The 22,234-nt window shown below is 35.4% G+C and overlaps 1 protein-coding gene across 4 annotated transcripts in view; it reads right to left on the reverse strand.

The window, feature by feature from the left end:
* The window catches only part of Rgs7 (regulator of G protein signaling 7), a 490,322-nt gene that overhangs the window by 235,681 nt on the left and 232,407 nt on the right, over nt 1-22,234 (reverse strand). For all 4 annotated transcript variants that reach the window (XM_046432465.2, XM_058575197.1, XM_046432467.2 and 1 more), the window contains exon 3: nt 20,682-20,778. In XM_046432465.2, coding sequence (XP_046288421.1) covers nt 20,682-20,778 — 97 coding nt within the window. The remainder of the gene's footprint in view (nt 1-20,681; nt 20,779-22,234) is intronic.

Here is a 22,234-nt window from a genome sequence, read left to right on the forward strand (position 1 = left end):
AAAGAAATAAAAATGTATAATTTTAAAGGAAATGTTCAGTCAAATTTAAAAAAAAATCAAAATAACCAAGTGGATCAGATGCAAAGAATCCTTTAGACATAGATGAGGATTGAAGGAGAAAGAAGAAAACATAAAAGGGATGTACTATTCAAAACTCACTTACCAAAACCCCAAATTATAGTAATACAAATAAAATGGAAACTTATTGTCTCAGTAGCACAGGTGCTCAAACGCAATTGATAGGACCAAATTTGACTCTATTGCTCTGTTCTCTTCTGAACTGGCTTCACTTTGACAGATTTTTACCTTCAGGTGCACTCCTACCGGCTTAGCAACCCAAGCAGAAAGATTTTCTTCGATGATTCTAGCAAAAGTACCAATCATGAGTCTCTAATTTGCTAAGCCTGAACCACGTTTCTTCCTCTTACCCTTAATCGAGAGAACTGGATTTCCCTGTCAACTGCATGGAAGGAGAGTGGAGTGAGGTTGTTAGTTAAAGGAAATGGGGCCAGGAATGTGAGGAGAGCTTCTAAAACAGTAAAACCCATAGATAAAAAACTGGTATAATACTGATGGAGTTGTGGCTACATCATCATTTAAAAAAAAATCTTTTAAGTTCTGAGACAAGCCAAATTGCCTAGCACTTGAGTGTAGCTATTTTTGAATTATTTACTGTTCTTCCACCACCTTTGCCCACAGCAACTATTAGCGCCCATCTCTTACTAAAAGGCCACCTGACTAAAGAGGCTGAAAAAAATATCCAATAACCTCTATTGAAAGGAAAGAATTCTTATTTTTAGCTTTCTGGTATTTGATCTTAATTGCTTTCAGACTGGAACGACTACAGTGAGATTTGTACATTTGAAGGCTGCCAAAAAGAGAAGGGGGAACAAGTCAAATATTAAAGAAAACCTCCTCACACATTCAAAAGAGAAGGATTTTTAAAAATTTTTAAAGAAAATGTTAGTTCTATTTTTAACTCCCTTTTGGGTTTTCTAAGGCTTAGACTGAGATAAGGAGAAATAGGTCAGGCAGCAAAAGCTTTAAAAGAAAAAAAAAATTATACTTGGGAATCATTAACCCTTTATTAACAAGTTTTTGACAGGGGGAGAAGACAGAGAAAGCAAAGGTTCCCTAGCAATTCAAGTCTCAACAATCTCAGAATTTTCTGCATACAGACTTGGAAGAATTCTAAAAGGGAATTTGTTCTTCAGGAGAAATTTCAGTAAAAACACATGATACTATGGAGATGTATGGGTTATGAAAACTGGCCTTCTAAATTGGAGAATATCATGCTAAGCGAAGTAAGCCAATCCCAAAAAACCAAAGTCCAAATGTTCTCTCTGATAAGTGGATGCTGATTCATAATGGGGGGAGGGAGCATGGGAAGAATGGAAGAACTTTTATTGGGCAAAGGGGAGGGAGGAGAGTAGGGAGTATTGGGGTAGATAAGATGGTGGAATGAGATGAACATCATTACTCTACGTACATGTATGATTGCACAAATGGTGTGACTGTGCATTGTGCACAACCAGAGAAGTTGTGCTCTATTTGTGTACAATGAATCAAAATGCATTCTGCTTTCATGTATAACTAATTAGAAAAAAAATTTCTAAATTAAAAGAAAACCGTGCTTCTAGAAAGAGCTACCAAAGTAACTGTCATCTTAATGTGTAGATGTGGGTAAGTAAAACTGGCCAGTGGCCAATAATTCTGCACATCAAGTTATATAAAGCTGTTTCCCAAACATTTCGCATGATCAACACAACTCCTTTCAAATAAGTTTTTTAGCTTGATTCCTGGAGTAACACACCCATCACCAAACTCTGCTTGCAAATTCATTTGAAGCTGATAATTTTCAGATTCCAACTTTCAGTGGCTTGGCATTCAAGAGCATCCTGAGATTGGTAGTTTTCACAGCCAGCTCATCTGGAGGACATCACAGAGAGGCCAAGAAAGATGGGTGATCTGCATCTGCCATATTGTATGCAATATAGATTATTCTGCTTGATTCAGGCTTAACATTTTTCAGATGAAGCTTCTTCTAAGAGGCTCTTCATTTACCTATACATCTGTCTTTCTCCTTGAGGAGCCCTTTCCTAAGTACCCAGTCTTCCTACTGATTTCCCTCCACTTTGAAACTCCATATACAGGAATAGCTCAGTATTGAACAATGTATAGTCTAACATCTTAATTATTTCAAATGAAAATCTTGCTCATGCATTTGAAATTTTTGGAGGGCTAGGATAAATACTTTTTGGTTTGATGTCTCATTCTAAGAAACCTCTAAATAGACAATTTGAAACTAGAGATAAGAGGAATTCTCACTACACAGTTGGGCTACAATGATATAAAAGTACAAATTCCCTGGGATATTAGTAAGAGAGGTAAGAATTTACTACTTATGGCAATAATAATTAGACCAAAAGTCACGTGAAAAGTTATACCTGGACTTAAATTAGTGTCCACTCATTTTGATACAGATCGTATAGTGAGTGTTTAAAGGAAAAACATATTGTCTTTAATCTACACTATGCCTAATGGTCAACTGATACTTGTTTACATCCTGATAATTCCTTGAACATTAAGTTGTTTCATCTGAGAATTAAGTATTTTACAATAAGCCAAAGAGAAAAATCTTGCTCAGTGAGGAACTCCAATGCCTCAAAAGAAAGAATGTAACATTCAAAATTGTCACATGGTAAAATATAACTTTTGTAATTTCCCTTTCTGACTCTCTCTGATCCAAACAAACCTGAACCAATTGTTTCCTTTCTCAAGAGGGTCCTGTGGAAAAAAAAAAGTGGCTCAGAATAATAATTTTGCACATGATTTTTAAAATGCACTCTAAGAGAATAAATTTTAAAATAAACAATGACCCTTAATGTTTTTTTATAACAAAATAGACAAAAAAGGGGTTAGTCCAAACCTTATATTTGCAGAGAAAGCTAAACTGTTTCCCTGGAAACAAATCGGGCAGCTTGCAAATGGATACAGGATCATAGATTTCTGACCCAAAGAAACGAAAGAGACAAAAATGGCTAACTGGGGTGCAGAGATGTTCTGTGGAGATCAATAATAACAGTTCCTCAGATCATGGCATTTGGAAAGAAGCAATGGACAGGCTACTAGGAAATTGTGGACATGTCAAGATCTGATCCAAGTTCTGAAACTTGTCTTTTTGTTCCTCTCTTTGCTGCTTGGGGTCAGAGAAGAGGAGGAAAGGGGATTGTGATCTAGTGCAGTTGGCACAGTGAAGGGGCCTCTCTAAACCACAATTAATCAGGGAAGTGTGTACAAAGAAACAGCCTTCCATAGCCCTTCAGCCATTGTTCTCTATGTTTGCTCTGTTTTTAGGAGCTGCCCTAATTGAATCCACCACAGCATTCCTTTTTAGCACAGCCCAGAATGATGTCTGCCTTTCCTTCATTGACAGCTGCTATACAAGCAAGCCATCCTGTTGCTTGATGAAATGAGTGAACTGATGGCTCTAAAGTCATCAAGTCTCAAAATTCAAAATAGTCACTCAATCACTATTTATGTCACCTTACCCTGAGAAGTTCATACCAGTGGTAAAGGAAAAACATATTGTCTTTAAAGTGCACTGTGCCTAATGGTCTGAACTGGTTTCTCTAAAGAAAAGGGCATTTTCCAAGTTAAGTGCACTATAAAATAGAGAGCAATAAAATTTTCAGATTATGACATCATATTATGCTAGATTTGCTGTTTTTCCAAGTGGAAAGAACCAGAAACACTAAAACAAAAACAAAATATATATATATATATATATATATATATATATATATATAAAGTGTATAATATTATAACATATCTTATACAAAACATGTTTATATGTGACATATATAACATTTTCAATATGTTTAAATATGTAATATACATATACAATGGTCTATGTTTTTAAGGAATCAGATTATATATACATATGAATATGTGTGTATATATATATATATATATATATATATATATATATATATATATGGAGAGAGAGAGAGAGGCCAGAAGAACACAGAGTATAGAAATTTTACATTTTATATACTATTTTGCGATCTGTATTGTGCTTCTGGTCTCGATGTGTGTATATGTATGTGTGTGTGTGTATAATATATATATTACATATAATTATATATATATTACATATAATATATATATATAATCTGATACCATATAAGCACCTATCACCAAAATATTACAAATAATGTACATTATTTCTCATTGAAATATTGTATGTGAATGTGACCTTCATTACATAATAGCTGCTTTGTGCTTCTGGATATATGTTCATACAAATTACACACACACACACACACACACACAATTTAGTTTGGGACCATAAAATAGTCTGTATTGTTTATTCTTTATTTTTCCATATGCATTAAATTAACCTAGACTAAAATGTCAGCTCTATTACTTACTTATGGCAAAACCTGGGGCAAGTTACTTCTTTTTATTTATTTTATAAGGCCACAAATGCATAAAATAATACATTTAAAAAGTTAATATTTGCCCAATGCCGAGTGCAGTGTAAACCCTTAATGAATGCTGATAGTTGCCTTGACAGCTGCTGTGACCAAAGCAAATTCACAATCACATATGCATCAGAGTTGGAGCAGTCATTTAAAATATAAGGTTCTCATTTTCAACATGCAAAACAGGACTAAAAGTCCTTTTTACTAGTGGTATGTACTCTTTCCACTATTATAGACAGGCTTTGTGGAACATTTGCATTTGAATATGAGACTATCCTATATTCTGAAAATTAACTTTAAAGCAGACAATAAAATTTAAACTGGGAGTGTTTGTGGGCTCTGAAGAAATTTGAAAATTGCTTTCAATTTCCTTATTCTCCCTCCTGAAGTCCATGTAAGGTAGTAATAAAGAGCAAAGCAGAGTTGCCATCTCTCTAGTGTTCCCTGCTGAGAAGAAAGCATCCTGCAGCACCCCTGGATGCCAACAGAGCAAATAATTAGGCTGAGTGCTCTTTCCACTGCCAATGAATTGGAAAGTGAAATTTGTTGTGCATGCCCTGGAATGCCAGAGACACCAGCTGTCCTTTAAGTCATTAACATTTGCTGAGAATCTATTATATGATTGCAAATTGAAAGATTATTCTTCTTTTCCAGGTGCTTGACGTCTCTAAAAGAAGTGAAAAACTATCACTTATCCATTGAGGAAAAACAAATTCCATGAAGGACACAGTGGTAGGAAAATCCCAAAAGGGAATGATAAATGTAGGCTGGCCTGTGGATGGGAAGTTCTCTCCTAGAATTATTAGGAGGTGAAAGTTTGAAGCCTTTCTACATGTGGTCAGAGACAAGGGAGAGGTATGAAGAGAAAAGCAGACAGTGTCATTAAGATAAAGAAAAATACAGAGCAGTAGGTTATACCTGCACTTTACATGAGCTGTGTACCCATTTACCATTTCATAAAACCATCTAGGAGACAATGAAGAGTTTACTGTTAAACATCTATTTTTAGGGTTAATTTTGATCTCTCAAAAGAAAGCAATGTTAAAGTATAAATTCAAAGAAGGGCCCCCATTAACCTTGTCCCATAGGACTTTCTTTTGTTTTTTGTTTGTTTTTGGTTTTTGTACCAGGATTTAACCCAGAGATTTAACCACTGAGCCATATCTCCAGCCCTTTTAATATTTTATTTAGAGACAGGTTCTTGCTGAGTTGCTTAGGGCCTCACTACATTGCTGAGGTTGGCTTTGACCTCACCACCCTCCTCCCTCAGCCTCTGGAGCCTCTGGGGTTACAGGCATGCGCCACGTGCTCAGCACCCATAGGCTTTTCATTAGCAACCTATCATTTCTAAACTTAAATAAAACCAGTGAACAGAATTAAGCATTCTAGGGCTATTGCTTTAAAGAAAAGGGAACATTTGTGAGAAACAATTTCAAAGTAAATACTACAAAATGAAAATTTAGTATGTCGATATCAGTTATACCTCCCAAAACAAATTTACAAGATTGCCTCTGACTTTCACTATTTTATTCTTTCAGAAAGAATCCAGAGAGTACAATCCACTAAGTATTGGCATTATCATAAAAAAGAAATTACTTAACAAAGTCAAAATATTTTTTATTTAAGGACAAAACTCGGTATATAATATCGGTATGTAACATATGAAGTTCATATGATGAGGTTTAAAAAAATTAGGAAGCCTTTTATCTCTCTAAAAGATTTCAATTTGTTATGTATAGTTATTTGTTGTAAGGATTCAAAGACAAATATAAAAGAGTGGTAAAGGCTAGGAGATACCTTGAAAATATCAGGATGATTATTATTTAAGTAAAGTCACAATTAAGAATTTAACAAGCTGGATACTGTGGTGCACACCTGTAAGCCTAGTGGTTCCAGAGGCTGAGGTAGGAGAATGGAGAGTTCAAAGCCAGCCTCAGCAAAAGTGAGGTGCTAAGCAACTCAGTGAGACCCTGTCTCTAAATAAAATACAAAATAGGGCTGGGGATGTGGCTCAGTAGTCAAGGACCCCTGAGTTCAATCTCCAGTACCAAAAACAACAATAACAGAAAAAAATTTAACAAATGCTTTCTGGATATCTACTAAGAAAATCTTGTGCCAAATGGCACAGTACATCCAATATAAGTAATTCCTTTGGCTTGTAACAGATTAGATATTTAATAAGAAAGAAAATGTCCAAATACTGGTGTAATCCAGTAACATAGTCACCAATAAAAACAGTAATACTACAAAAATATTTTCTAATAGTGCTCACTTTTTAATATATTACTTAGAAATATCTAATTCTCTAGTGACGTTACCATCAAAAAATAAGGATAAAAGTTCAAATATACCATTTTTTTCTTGTCTATCTCTTGTGTACATATTAAGTAGTTGTCTAAAATTTTTTGGACTATTTATATTTTAACACATGACTAGTAACATATTCTACCTTTTAAGTACTTTGATTATATAAATGACTAATACTCTTTTATATCCAAAGAGGGCCTTTTCAAGGAATGCCCTTTTTCAAGGTCTGTAAAGTCTGCCTGAAATTGGATTTTAAAAATGGCATGCAATAGTCCTAATTTAACTTAAGGTTAGACAAGCCCATATTCATATTTTGAATATGGGTAAGTCACCTTTCTGTTTCTGTCTCATCTATCTACCTTACCCAAGATCTCATGTGATCTTGTTGATCAGAGGAGCACGTCATTGAAGCAGTCACTTTTGGGGCTAGACTATAAATGAAACCCTGGTCCCTTTCATGGGTTTTCACTATTAGTGCTGAACCTGTTCTTCTGAAACTCAATAGTATTTTTTTTTCTTATAAATGTATTACTTTTTGGGTGGATGGGGGGCATGGTACTTGGGATTGAACTCAGAGGCACTCACCCACTGAGCCACACCCCCAGCCCTATTTTGTATTTTATTTAGAGACAGGGTCTCACTAAGTTACTTAATGCCTTGCTTTTGCTGAGGCTGGCTTTGAACTCTCCATCCTCCTCTCTCAGCCTCCCGAGCCCCTAGAATTACAGCCGTACGTACTTTACTCATGGCTAAATAGGATCTCTCTTGATAACTCTCTGGGCCTCCACATATGCCAGTGTTCTCAACTTTTAATTTTTCCCTACTTTTTAGTCGAATGTGACATCATCTGTAAATCTGAAGATTCTAGATTACTATAAAGATAAGAGTGAAATGCTCATTAAGACCAAGTTCAACACCAGTTGAGAATACCTGAACTTTAAGTTGTTTGTTTATATCTGCACTAACTATGTTTTCTTTTTTTGCTCTTTAATGATGCCAAAATAATCCCAGGTATTATCACATAAGGGATAAGGGCCCCCCCTTTTTTTTTTTTAGAAATTTATTAATGGTTTTGGGAAACACTGAGTAAAGTATATCCACATGCCCTTTCCACAAAGTCCAAAAGAGAAGTTATAATCTTAAACAAGCTAAATTCTTCTTCAAAAGATTATGGCTATGTGCTCACATATTGTTTGGATCATGTCAGATTCACACACAGGGATGAGAGAACTAAAAGTTCCTTGAATGGTTCTAGAGCTTTTGCTAGAAGGATCCTGAAGAATAGCAATACAGTATCCGGTAGGCACAGAAAATTTGTCAAAGAAAATCTTGCATTTTAGCATTTAGAAGTAAATTTAAGATTTACTCTTAAACTCTATATGGAATCTTAAGTAGAACAATTCATCTTGAGAAATTGGTTTATAGCTGTTAGTCATACAGCAATGAAATAATTTGGTTATGTTGGAATCTGTGCTCTACCAAGGACATTACAGGGAGATGCCATGATGTTTTAAGTAAAAGACAGTAGAATAGAACTATCCCCGAAAATCAACATAGTTGATAATCACAGAGTCTTTTTTATAGGCTTTCATAGACATATTTGTGTATTTCAAAAGAATTTTCCCACCCTGGAATTTTCCCATTCTTTGAAAGACAATGAGTTCCTCTGAGTTTGGGAATAAATCTGTTTGCCTGAGTTCCAAAGAACTCAAAGGCATTATTGTAGTTAACATAATAGCTCAATGGAGGACTCTATAGTGTCTAATGTTTATTTTTCCTTTCTAATACCATTCCTACTTCCAACACTACTCATTTAAAATATCAAATATCAAATTCAGATGCTTAGAAAACATTACAGGAAAGCTTCACTACTGCATAGTATTACCCAGAAAGGGAACTAGTTGTGCTGAAAGTCATAAAGAAAGCTAAAGTTAAAATCAAAGCATATGGATATTCATTTGAACATTCTGGTAGAAGTAAGATAGATCAGAGGTTGCTCATCATCTTGATGACATGAAATTAACCCAATCACATTTTAAAATAAATGTTTTCTCTATAAATACAGTGAGAAACCAGTAAATGGCTAATCTTTTCATTTCCTGGTAAGATTTAGTTATTAGAAAGATAATTGTGCATCAGAACAATCATTGAGTACGCAAATAGCAATTATTGCTGGCAATATTTTGGGGAAAATGTACATTTATACATTGTTAGTGGGACTGCAAATTAGTATAGCCGCTTTGGAAATCAGTACAAAAATGCCTCAAAAGGTTAGAAATGCAACTCTCATGTGACCCAGGTATCGCATTTCTTGGCATTTATCCAAAAGAACTAAAATCAGTCTGGTATAGCGAAACATGCATATCAATGTTTATGGCAGCACAATTTACAATATCCAAGCCAAAGAACCAGCGCAGGTGCTCCTCAACAGATGAATGGATTAATTAAAATATATATACACAACAGAGTTTTACTCAGCCATAAAGAAAAATGAAAGTATATCATTTGCTGGTAAATTGATGGAAGTAGAGAACATCACGCAAAATGAAATAAGCCAGAGTCAAAGTCAACGGTTAGATGTTTTCTCTCATATGTGGAAAGTAGAGAATAAAAAAAAAAAGAGAGAGATCTCAGGGAAATACAATAAAATACAGGAAGCAGAGCGAGAGATCAAGAGTGAGTAGGGGAGGGCATGGGGAAGTACTAAGGAATGAAATCTACCAAGTTATGCTATGCCCATGCAAATATACCATATTGAATCCAACATTCATATATAATTATGATGGGCTAATTAAAACAATATAATAGAAGGGAGATCAGTAGAATAGAGCAAGTGGATCTAGGGGAGGGAGAAAAGAAGGGAAAGGGAAGGTAATGGGGACTGAGATTGATCAATTATGATGCATATATATATACAAGTATGGCATAATCTCACTATTATGTTAAATTATAATGAACCAAGAAAGAAAGAAAGAAAGTTATCTAGAACATGGCAGAGAGTCCCAATGGCTTAGATTCAAATGCAACATTTCTAACCACTTCATGGTGCTACTTTATAATAAGGAGAGAGTACCCAATGGGGTGAAGAATCTTTCATAGCAAAGAAAATGTATACGTTTGATTCTGTGACATCTCAGAGTTTCCCCTTATTCCTCAGCTTGGAAGACTGTGTAGTTACTTTATGTAAGTTACTTTGTCACAGCCCTGTCAGGATGTCTCAACAAGATATCTCTTGAAGATGTAGCTAACTAATGTTTCATGTTTTTCTAAGGATTACTGGTTTTCAGCATTGAACTTTAAGAACTGCCAATATTTTTAATATATTTTCTCTTTTGTATTTGCTTGTCATAAAATTTTTGTTGGTATTTTTTTAAGTTATCTTGGGGTATTAAAAGGGAAAAATACTACCAGTATAATTTTTGAAAAAAAAAATTAAAATTAATTTGAAGAAAAATGTATTTAGTTTTCTCTGAATTTCTGTGATACATTCCTAAAATGCTTGGAAAAAGTTTAGGAGCAAGTTATCAGCTTTGGAAAGGAGCATCTTAGACTCTTACGATCATCTTAGAATTAGTTAGGTAAACTTACAGCTCCACAAAAAAATATCAGACATTATTTATTCTTTGCATTTTCAAATTGACTCAAGATAAGAGGGTTAAGTCATCTAAGGCATCTTAAAAGTTGTTCTCAAAAACATTTAGATGCAGCCAGGTGCAATATTCCCAGTGACTTGGGAGGCTGAGGGAGGAGAATCCCAAGTTCAAAGCCAGTCTCAGCAACTTAGTATGACCTCTTCTTAGAATGGGATGGGCTCAGTAGTAGAGTGTATTATGGTTTGGATGCACTGTGTCCCCCCAAGAGCTCATGTGTGAGACAATGTAACAAGGTTTAGAGGAGAAATGATTGGGTTATGAGAGCATTAATTCAATCAGCAAATCAAACCCTTGATGGGATTAACTGGGTGGTAGCTGAAATTGGGTAAGGTATGGCTGAAGGCGGGTGGGTCATTGGGGGTGTGCCTTTGGGGTATATATTTTATGTCTGGTGAGTGGAGTCTCTCTCTTCTAGTCATCATGTGAGTTGTTTTCCTCAGCCACATTCTTCCTCCATGATGTTCAAACCTGAGGAATGGAGCCTGCTGTCTATGGATCAAGATTTCTGAAATTAGGAACCCTAAATAAACTTTTCCTCCCCTAAAATTGTTCTAGTTAGGTTTTTTTTTTTAGTCAAAGCAGTGAAAAAGCTGCTTTCATAGAATGTGCAAAGGAAGAGAGCTAGCCATATAGCTCAGTGGTACAGTGCTTGCCTAGAATGTGGGAAGCCTTGAGTTCCATCCCGAATATGGGGGTGAGGAGGGGGTATTGACCCATTCAAATGCAAAATATGTCCTTTTTAAAATTTGCACAGGCTTTTACTAAGTTTGCTCCTTCTGTTGCTTACCTGTACAGCTGCCCATATGACAAGTTTAAGCCTACATTAATCATCTCTCCGTGACACTGATAAATATTCATAGAATCCTGAGAGGAGTAGGAGGATAAGAAATAGAATCTATTTAAATTGCTACATTTAAAGCCAACTTCATTTTTAAGCTCATATTCTTACCCTGTTTAGTATACATGGCTGAAAACAAGTCATCAAAGAAAACTGTGTACACTGTTAGAGGATTGGAATAAAAATGTGACTAATTATTTCATATCCAATAATATGAAATATAACAGCTTCTACTTTTACACAATTGTAGTAAGTCAAAATGTTGCTAGTTAGGGTTTTATTACCAAACTTGCCGAAAGAAGGAACAGAAGAGTGAGAGGGGAAAAAAATTGTTGAAATGGGCTTAAGAGAATTAAAGATGCTTCTCTGAATATAAAGACCTGGGGGAGGGGAGTAGTAACTTAATGGAAAATTGTGTGCTAAGTCCTTAGGTCAAATTTCCAGCAGGAGGTTTAAAAAAAAAAAAGATTTGAGCAAAGCCACACCCCTTTATAGAATATTAGAAAATTCTGCTTACCAGATTTTTTTCTTGCCAATTAGTGATAGTCCATCTGTAAGACGGACATGTTAAATGTGACCAATTGAGATAATAAATAAAAGTTGAAATGGAAAAGTGGAAAAGCAACTCTGCTCCTTAATTATGAACATGTCTGTGATGGGGAACATTCTTGAAACAAAAAAAGTGGGGGTGAGTGGGTGCAGAAACAAATGAAACACAGAAATAGCTTCTAGAACTCCCTATTTTATATATTTTTTTGACCATTTTCTTCCCTATTTATAGTGTGTGGTGGTTTGGAGCAGGTCACCTGTCTTTTGGGCTCCTGAGAATTCATTCAGTAAGTTTCAGTAAGTTCACTCACTCTCAGACATGTTCAGTGACCTGGTTTAATAAGGGCCTTTTTATTTGTTAGCTGTCAACAGGCAGTCCTGCAGACCTTTATGATCTCAGTGGGCAGCTTCACAAGCATGGTCAAATTCAAGTTTAATGAAAACCTACGCCATTTACAAGAAACTGAGAAGAGAACTCTGGTTTGTTTCCTGCTGTGGCTAACATTGGAAGCACAGTAACTTCCTAGTCAATCACGGAAGGAAGTAGGACTCTTCCAACTGGTGAAACATTATTTTCTCCATGCTAGAATAATAGATTTATTGAACGTCAAGAACATGAGAACATAATGGAGCACCCAGTCAATAAACGCATTTCAATTTCAGCTGGGTTAATTAGAGGGGGTAGGATGATGGTAGTGGTGTTTCTAGAGATATTCCCTGTGATCTGGTCAAGGACTTTAAGTGTATACATTATGAACATGGTCTCAGTGCAAAGATCATGACCCATTTTGAATAAAGTAGAGGAAAGTTTGGACTCCATGAATGGACTGGTTCTCTTTATCAGTACTCAAAAACCATGGTACCCTTTGTACCCTGAGTGCTTCATCTCAAGACAGCATGGTGTGGTTCCTGGACACTTACAGGAGGTCCTCATAAGTCCCCAGAACATCTTCTCTTAAGGCTGTCATCCTGCTGCTCCAAGTGAACCAAGTCAAACAATTCTGCTATCTAGGACTTAATGGCAAGCACAGAGGAATCATGGCTTCTGCTCTGCCCTATGTGTTCCTGCTCCACAGAGGTGCCACCTGTCTGTCTCCAATTTTCTCATTCTACACAGAACTTCAAGGGGAATCTTATCTACTTCTTGATTTCAAATATAATCTTCACATAATTATGTCTGGCTAAATCGTACATGGATAATGAGGTCCAGAGGTCACCTTGAATCATCTTTGACCCCAGAAGCCTCTGTGAGTTTCTACACACTGCTGCAGCACTGTGGTTTTACCTCAATTATGGAAAATGATCTCACTTTATTTATTTTCTCTCTGGTGGCTAGAGAGTGATCCTCCTCAAGGGCAGAGTTCCCCTCTTTCTTTCTCTCCAGACCTGACAAAATGCTCACCACACAGAAAACACCTGAAGCATCTTTAATTTACTATAAGATTGTACAATCCTTAGGTGTAGCCTGCTCTAAACATCTATGTCAAAGAAACCCATTGGTTGAATTAATGAATTAATGTCCTCATTTTTTATTTATAGTGTGAAAAATTTTCAGAGAAGTTACTTATTCAATTGAACATCTCCAATGTCACATTCTGGTTTGGATGCTGGGCTTACCAGAGTGATCATATGGAACCTTCTTGTTGTTTATACTACTGTCAGGAAACATTAATTAATACTACAATTAAAGAGTTCATGATTATGAAATGGAATAAAATATTCAAAAGAAAACAATATGGTTGTATGAGGGTGGGAAACCCCAATTGCAAGAGGGCACATCGTAAAGGCAGGAACTCAAAAATGACTTCTATGGTTTAAACTGAGAGGAGGTCTGAGAAGCAGGTTGGGGTCTGAACCATATTCCTGTTCAGGGGTGAAGGGCATTGGCACACACCACCCCAAAATACATCATTTAGGTATACTGATTTTCTGAATTGAAGTAAACTGAGAAACAGAAGATGCAGGAAGGACTCTTTGCTCCCCCTGCTTTCTATCTAAAGATAGGAAATAAATTTCCTGTGAGAAATGTGCCTCCTGTTACCAAGATTATTCTTATTTCTGGAGATAGAATCTACACCAAGATGAGTTAAATAAACAAACTTTATTAAAATAACTGTTACCATCATCAGTTTCTCCCATTAGAGTTCCTACTCATTTCCCCAAAATTTACTGCCCTTAGAAATCCAAATCCTTTACCTTATTCTAGTCACTTCTCCACACTTTCGCTTCCTTTGTTAAAAGGCTCTATAAATCTCCATCTAATCATTTATTTGGGTTTTCTACTTTGTGACACGAAAGAATATTAACATCAAATAAAATACATATTTTTTTCTCCTGTTAACCTGCCTTTTCTACTTTAATTTGTAGTCAATACAAATTATAAGAAGGTAGAGGAAAAGTTTTTCTTTCTCTAAGGGATCTTATTGAAGATTTTGAGTTTCATTCTAAAATGAGAGAAGGATTTTAATTGATCAGATTTGCAGCTTGAAATATCAATGAAAAAAATCTCTGGACATAAAGAGAGAATGAGTGGAAGAGACTAGCTAGTACTCATTCTCATACTTTAGAGAATGGAGATGATATTTTGAACAAGAGCCCGACAAGAGTAGACAGTCATAAGCCAAGGTATTTAATGGCTACTTAGAAAAAATATGATGGCACTTGTAGATGGAATAGATGTGAGAAGAGGAGGCTATAGAATCAAGGTCACTCCAGCATTCCTGGCACACGCAAACTTTACTGAGACAGAACAGGGAAGGGACCAAGAGTAAGATGAAAAGTCACATTTGGACACATGGAAATTTGAGGTACCTTTGACCTATCCAAGTGGAAATGTTGCATAAAAAGTTGAATTTGGTAGAATTCTGAGAAAAGGTATAAACTAGAGATGTACATTCAGAGGAGTGCATAATATTTGTCATTAAAGCCATGGGCGTGGGTGATATTGCCTTGGGAAAGAAAAGAAAGTGAGATTCTTCATTTACATGCTGCTGCTTCAATTACCTCCCAGATGGTCTAGTCCACTGCATTCTCTTCTTTTATTAACCTGTTGTCTGCTCCTTCCCCTTCAGTGGTTTCTCTGAATTATGAATTTGTGTGGAAAAAAACCTTGGAGATCATTAGGCCTAATCTCCAAATTTTAGAGGTAAAGAAACTACAGAGGTTTATACAAGGTCATGCTAATCTTCTGAGCAAACAAAAGCTGAGGTCTAAAAAGAGGTCAATTACTCCAAAGGGATTCCATCTAGAAATACTGGAAGACAACTGTAAGAATCCCTGGTACTTAGAAACCTACAGATACCGATGTGTGTTTTTCTGTCACAAATATATAATACCATGCAAAAGACCTCCCAAGGTGGTAGTAAAAAAGGGAGCAAAAGTTTGAATTGGACCTATTGTGATTTAATATTAGTAAACTCTGCAAAATGGGGCCAAAAGCTTGAACTATCCATTTCCTTCTCTATGAGGAGAGATTAAATAAAAATTACTTTGAAAAATTGCTACATAAAAACTAGTGTATTTAAAGATACCGATTGCATAATAGGTTTCCAAATTATTAACTAATAATTTCCTACAAAGATGCCATGGAAATAATAAATCTTTTTTATTTAAAAAAATAAAAGCTCAAGGGCTCATTCAAACCCTATTGAAATACTGAAACATCAAAAATGCAATTATTTCTCTTATCAGGATTTAAAGACAATTATATGGTATAACATCCTTCAATTCTAATTCTAAAGAGCATCATGAACATTAATAAAAAAATCTACATCCAAATAATGCTCGATCTTATTATAATGTAATATATTACCTAGAAATAAAGTACAATAAAGCACTATTGCAACATCTTCCTAAACAACTGAAGGACTATGCTATCTGCTTTAATTCATTCAAATATGAATGAAGCCAAGATAAATAGAATAGTTATAAAATACTACAAAAATGAACCAAATACCCTTAAAATGTAAAATTAATCATTTCCTCTTTTATTCATAAACTTTTGTGATCTGCCTTGATTTGGATCTCTTTTCTGCTTACATTCAGAGTTTAAATACAAAGAATTTCAGTTGATTTGAGTGGCATAGCTTGCTTTACCAAAGATTCTCAGATGAAAAGATAAATAAACTCCCTAAGTTGCAGGATATGAATTCTAGGGAAATAGTTATCCTGCAAGAATAAGACTTACGGGTTCATTTAGAGAAAATTCTCAGCAAAATGTGCAAATATATTTTTAGCCTTACAGTTATTTGTTTCCAATTCAAATAATTAATTGTGTAAAAATTGCATGAGCACATTTATGAAAATCTTATGTAGTAATATTTGAACTTCCTCTTTCACTTTTTATTGTGATGGAGCACTTCCATTGAAAGCCCAGATGTAGGCACACTTGAATAGAGAAGATTCTTGGCAAAATCACTCCTGAACACATTTCTCAGACACTTCACCAGGGCTTATTCCTTACATATCTCCTAAATATGATGTGAAACAATAATTTTTAAAATCAGTTTTAAAATATCAATCCCCTGGTTCCATCTTGGTCCTAATAAATTTGAATGTTTGCTCTTTGAGTTTGTATCTGTATCCAACAAATTCCTCCTCCCTCCAATGAATCTGTCGTATTCACACTGTAACCAAATCAGCACTAGCTAGGTCCTGCCCCAAATGTGAATTCTCCTTTCATAAAAATTTTCTGTGTATACTTCATTATCATTAGTATTATTTTGCAATCATAAAGACTTTATGTCTGATATATATGCCATGGGGGATCACTTCTGGATACAATTTGAATGTTAAGATGGAGAAATTTATAAAATATAAAAGGAAAGTACAGTACCCAGTAAAACAAAAAGTAGAAGGTCTGTGGTAGAGAATTGGAGGAGACGAGGAAACCCATTATTCATTCAGAGAACAGGTCTGTGGAACTAGGGTAAGTACTTTAAAGTCACTAGGAAGTGAGGATGATTTTCCTTATACTTCTCTTTCTTCATGTGTTGTATTGTTGTCGACCCACAGATGGCCTTCTGATTCTCTCTGCACATGACCATTATCCAGCCTCTAAGATTATATCACCTCAATCTGAGAAAGTACACATGTGTGCATCACCTCTTTCACTCTCTCTCTCTCTACATGGAAGTTCTGGGAATATTAACAGAATTTCAGGGAGACAGAGCTGATGAGCCAAGTTCTGGTCAGCTCTACAATTGATCTCAAGCCCTGGCTTGGCGACATCAGGTCACATGCCACCAATGGCATTGCCTAAGCTATTTCTCCAGCTGAGAAGGGGGGAAAAACAATGTTGTGATTTTTTTTCGCTAGGGAAAAAAACAATGCTATGATTGGATATACCCAAGAATGTCTCCCTTCCTGATTAATGTGACAAATCTGTTCAAGAATTTTTCTTCTGGTCTCAGACCATGGAAATCAGAAGGTTGTGTTCAAAACCAAACTCTAAAACCAAAAATTAGAATTCATAGATATTTTGCTGGGAAAAAAAAACACACTTAATATGATATAAGACCCGACCTATTATTAGGTATTTTATATTTGTCATAAGACTCATTGACATGATTCTGGATCTGGATCCCAGATGTAGCAGGGGAATGGATCACATCATCCTTTTTCTCAACTATTTTCAGGTTTAGGTAGCTGAGAGTACATCTTTGCCATCATGACATAAAGTATGGGTGCTGCCTATATATTTGGATAAGTTCCCATTCTCCACAAAACCTGTTGACATCCATCAATCTTAGGGGTTGCAAGGCTCTTAACTTGGTGGTAAAGAAAATAGGAAGAATTAGATTCTTCTTCTTCTTGCCCTTCTTCCCTCCCCCAAATGAAACTTAAAAAGCTATTAGATAAAGTGGAGAGCCATGACTGAGACCAGATTATAGAAAGATGATCAGAACCCTTGAAAGGGAACAGGAAGAACTACACATGTAATTTGGCACTGTGCCTAGAGCCTGGGTGAAATACAAGTGTTTTCTGGAGCTCACTCCAGCTCTGTGGTCTAGCTTTTGTGAGTGAACTTTCTTAAACTTCAGGGTTGAAATTGAGATTCTGGCTTAGACCATCTGAACTAGGCCCATAAATTGTACTTCCAACAAATTTCCAGGTGATACTGACATGAATGATCCATGAATCATGCTTGGAAGCATAAAGACTTTTAGAAAGCATAAATTATGTAATCTGAAAGAGTAGGAAGAATGATATTTGAAACCCTTTCTTCTTTGTGGAAATAGTTCATAGAAAGGATATACTCCTGTCCCCAGGGATTGCCCTACCTCATTTCACACACCACAGGCCTTCATCACAATTGGCTTTGGCTCTACTAAGGATGGTGAAGTTGGCAGATCTCCCATTTGATTAGTAGCTCTGCAGAAGAATGTGAGGAAGGCTCAGAGAGAGAAAGGAGAAGCAAGAGCCAAGAAAGTAAGTAGCAGGCAACAAGTTGAGCCACAAAAAGAGGAATTAACAATACCTAGGGACCATAGGTAAAAATCTGGGGAGGGAAATTATTAAAAATCACTAAAAAATTGGATAAAAGTGGATGGGGCTTGAGGCAATTACAATTTGAAGATATTATTATGCAGAGGTTGATAAATACTAGACATAATACTAGATATACAATTACATCTATAGCAAGGTATCTAATTTAAATGTAAACCAAAAGCTCAGCTACTAGGGAAGCTGAGGCAAGAGGATCAAATTCAAGGCCAGGCTGGGCACTTTAGTGAGACCTATTCTCCAAACCAAACCTAGCAGGCACAAGGCCCTAGGTCCAGTACTATATAGACATGCAAAAATATTCTAGGAAATGGAATAAGAATTTAATTTGATAATAAGTTGAACATATTAATATTAATACAAAAGTCATTGACACCATCTTTATGCAAGAGCAGTCACTATTGTTTTAAATCAATTAATATTAAAACAATTAAAAGGTATTTTCAGGTTTATTCTCAATCTTTATGACCACTCTTATTTTTTAGTTAAGATCTTAATGTTGTCAATAAAGAATTCTCCAGGTTTTTAAGATATTGTTATCCAAAGAACTCAATCAAAAACTTTAAACTCAAATAGAATTTATAACTCAAGCATGAATCCAAGCTTACTTAATATGATGAACAAACTTTTTTCATTGTTGATTCACCTGTACACTGTCATAAAAATTCCTGAATTGGAATGTCTTTTGATAGGTCATGAATTGGTAAATTGACCATGGTTCTCAGCTCAGGTAAGCAATGTAATGCATTATCTACCCACTTCTGAAGAAGATAAGCTCATTCCTTTTATTGGCTCAATAAAGTGTGAGCAAATATTTTCATATTGTGTTTAGATATAAACTTTATTCTCTCTACCACAGGTAGTTTAAGCTTTACCTGAGACATAAGACACATACAAAATAACTTTAAAGCAAAACAGAAAATAATAATTGCCATAATAAAGGGAAAAAAAGTTTTTGAAGGTACAAAGAAAACAAAAAAACTTAAGGTTGTTTTCATCAAAGAGTTCTCAGAACTAAGTATTCAAGTTAAAAATAAATTTAAGTCAGAATGGCCTGGAAGTAGGATGGTGAGGAAAGCAGATTTGGAATAAATCCACAGATATAGAAAATACAGGGTGTTGGAACAAGGTGAGCACAAGAGGGAACAAGAGGGGAAAATGAGGACATGTTGTATTAAAGCAAAATGTCATTCTGTTTTGGGTCCCCAACTCCACCTCCTTTCTTTCAGATCAACAACACCTTCAAATTCCAACACTCTAGTTCTGATTTTTAGTCTCTTCTCAAGGCTGAAGCATACTGATCATGGTCCTCCCTTGACCTTGGTTCATGGGGAAGCATCCCACAACCTTTACACTGACATCTCCTCAAGCACCTTCCTGACTCACACTCAGTATCTGCAGTCCTTCTTGGCACTTATCATCAAGGGTTTGTCAATTTGACCTCACCTTATCCCTAAACTGTGCTGGGCCATGCTTCTGTTGGCCTCTGTATCCCATTTTTTTCTCTAGCTTCTTCCAATCATACCTATAGTTTCCCTATTTCCTATAATGATTCCTTTATCTCTCAGATATCCAATTAGAAGCAAAAATGTTAGGCCATGTTCTCCTTTTATTCTGAGTGCCAAGTCATTCATCAAATTCTCATGCTTTTGTCTTTTTAGTCCTTCAATCTCTGCATATCAGAACCTTGGTGTCCAAACTATTCCTGCAAGAGGCTTACCATAATGACTCTAGTGCTTATTGAATGCCAATTAGTGCTAAGCATGCTCATCATAAGTTTCAGTGCAAAAGTTTTAAATGTCTCCATAGTTCCTCAGATAGCTGAATTAAATTATTTTGATTGACTTTCAGAGTTCCTCACAATTTGATTCAACTCCACTTTTCCCTGTCTTGCCTCCCTGCTCTGTGTCATTTAGTCACTGCCAGTGCAAGCAGAGCTGGTGGTGACCATTCCATAGTGATGATTCCCCCTTACCTGTCAAATTCAGGGCACCACTGTGCTTCAGGAACTCTTTCCTGACTTGTTGATTTTTTTTCTTTTTTACCTTCCACACATAATCTATGTGACATCATTTTATACACCAATTTTAAAATTGTTCTTTTCCCCTCTGTTATTTCACGTTCACTCTGTCTTTACAAACTAACAAAGTAAGGTCATGTTTATTGGCTTCATATTTCTGATTTTAGATGTCTAACATGATGATGAACATGCTACGGGTAATTTATAAGTAGTTATTGAATAATGAGCTACAGAGAAAAAGATGAATGGTTTGGAACAGCATTTATAGAACAATTATATAAAAGGTGCTGTGTAAGATAGAGCTATGCTGAATGCAAACTTACCAGAGAAGACACTCGGTATCTTGGAAAGAAAGCTTTTGACAGTACGGATAGGAATTCCATTTTTTTCATCTTGCATGCGTGCTATGACGTCTTCCATCTAAACAACAACAATAAAATAATGAAAACCTTCAGAAAGTTGAACTTTTTGAGAAAAATCCATTCTCACATCAATTTCGTACACCAGTTTTGCCCAACTAAGAATACTGCCATTTTCTCACCTTTCTTGATTTTTGTCTCATTAATATTTTAAGTTTGGTTAATAAGAGATAGAGAAAATAACAAGGAAAATGGGCCATTTGGGGGTCCATTAAACTTCTAAAAAGAATGTTATGCTTTGAATATTGCCTTTCTTCTGGCTTCACATTCTTTGGTTATAAAAGCTGAAAGAAAACAGTATTTCATTTTTAAGTCAGAAACCACTGTCACAGCCAATTCACACTTTATTAATGTTATCTCTACTGAAATAAAAGAAAATAGAAGCCTCACAAGTATCTGCTTGGATTCCTCTTCGAGCAAGTGTTTCCATGATTTAGTTTAACACTAAAGTTCAGCAACCTGCCTGGAAATCTAGGACAGATTACCAGTAACTGCTGTTTCTCTTGCCTAGGCAATAATTGGTACGAGATGAATCATGCACATATATACCATACATGAGCACACACACACACATCCACACAAAATAAAATGAAAGCCATAGTGTAGCCTCCTACCCAGTTAGTGGATTCTACTGCATCTTTCTTTCAAACTTGTTAGTATATGTGCTTTTGCTTTGAAATTTTTTCACAGTTCTAAAAGGGTGTACTTTACAGTCTATTGCAGAATTTAGTTCTAAATAAGATTCATTCAGATCAAAGTCTCACACTTTTCTCATGTGTTTCTGTACCTGTGAGACATAATACACACAAAAATATCCATGTTGGAGTATAGCACTTAAATTTATTTATCCACTCATTCCACAATTAGTAGTGAGCACTTACTCTAGGTCAGATTTACTGATGGTTTCTCAGGACATCAAAATGAATATAATTCATTCCTGTCCTTAAAAGAAACCCATAATCCATAACAAAAATCAAGGTGAAATTTGAGTAAAGTTTGGTGTTTAGTTAGTAGCGTTGTATTAGTGTCAATTTCCTATTTTGATAATTATGTCCTGGTTATATAAGACACTAACATTAGGGAAGTTGAATAAAGGACCTGTGGGAAATCTCTGTGTGGTTTTTGTTTCCTTTATGTAAGTATAAAATTTCAAAGTAAAAAGGTTAAAAATTCAAAGTCTAAATTTCACAACAATGAATTATCAAATTCCCATCAACACAGCTTCAGAATGATTTTCAACTCAGAAATCTAATTTGCTTGGAAAAGGATCATTAGATTTATTACTAAGAGAACAATTGAAGATGCAGTTTTTTAAATTAATTAATTTATTTTACTTAGGTGTATATGACAGCAGAATGCATTTTTATTCATTGTACACAATTGCAGCACAACTTTTCATTTCTCTGATTGTACATGATGTAGCATCACACCAAATGTGCAGTCATAAATGTACCTAG

The sequence above is a fragment of the Marmota monax genome, unplaced genomic scaffold (assembly GCF_021218885.2).
Source record: "Marmota monax isolate L192 unplaced genomic scaffold, Marmota_monax_Labrador192_F-V1.1 WCK01_AAM20220418_F8-fsc00090, whole genome shotgun sequence".
NCBI lineage: Eukaryota > Metazoa > Chordata > Mammalia > Rodentia > Sciuridae > Marmota > Marmota monax.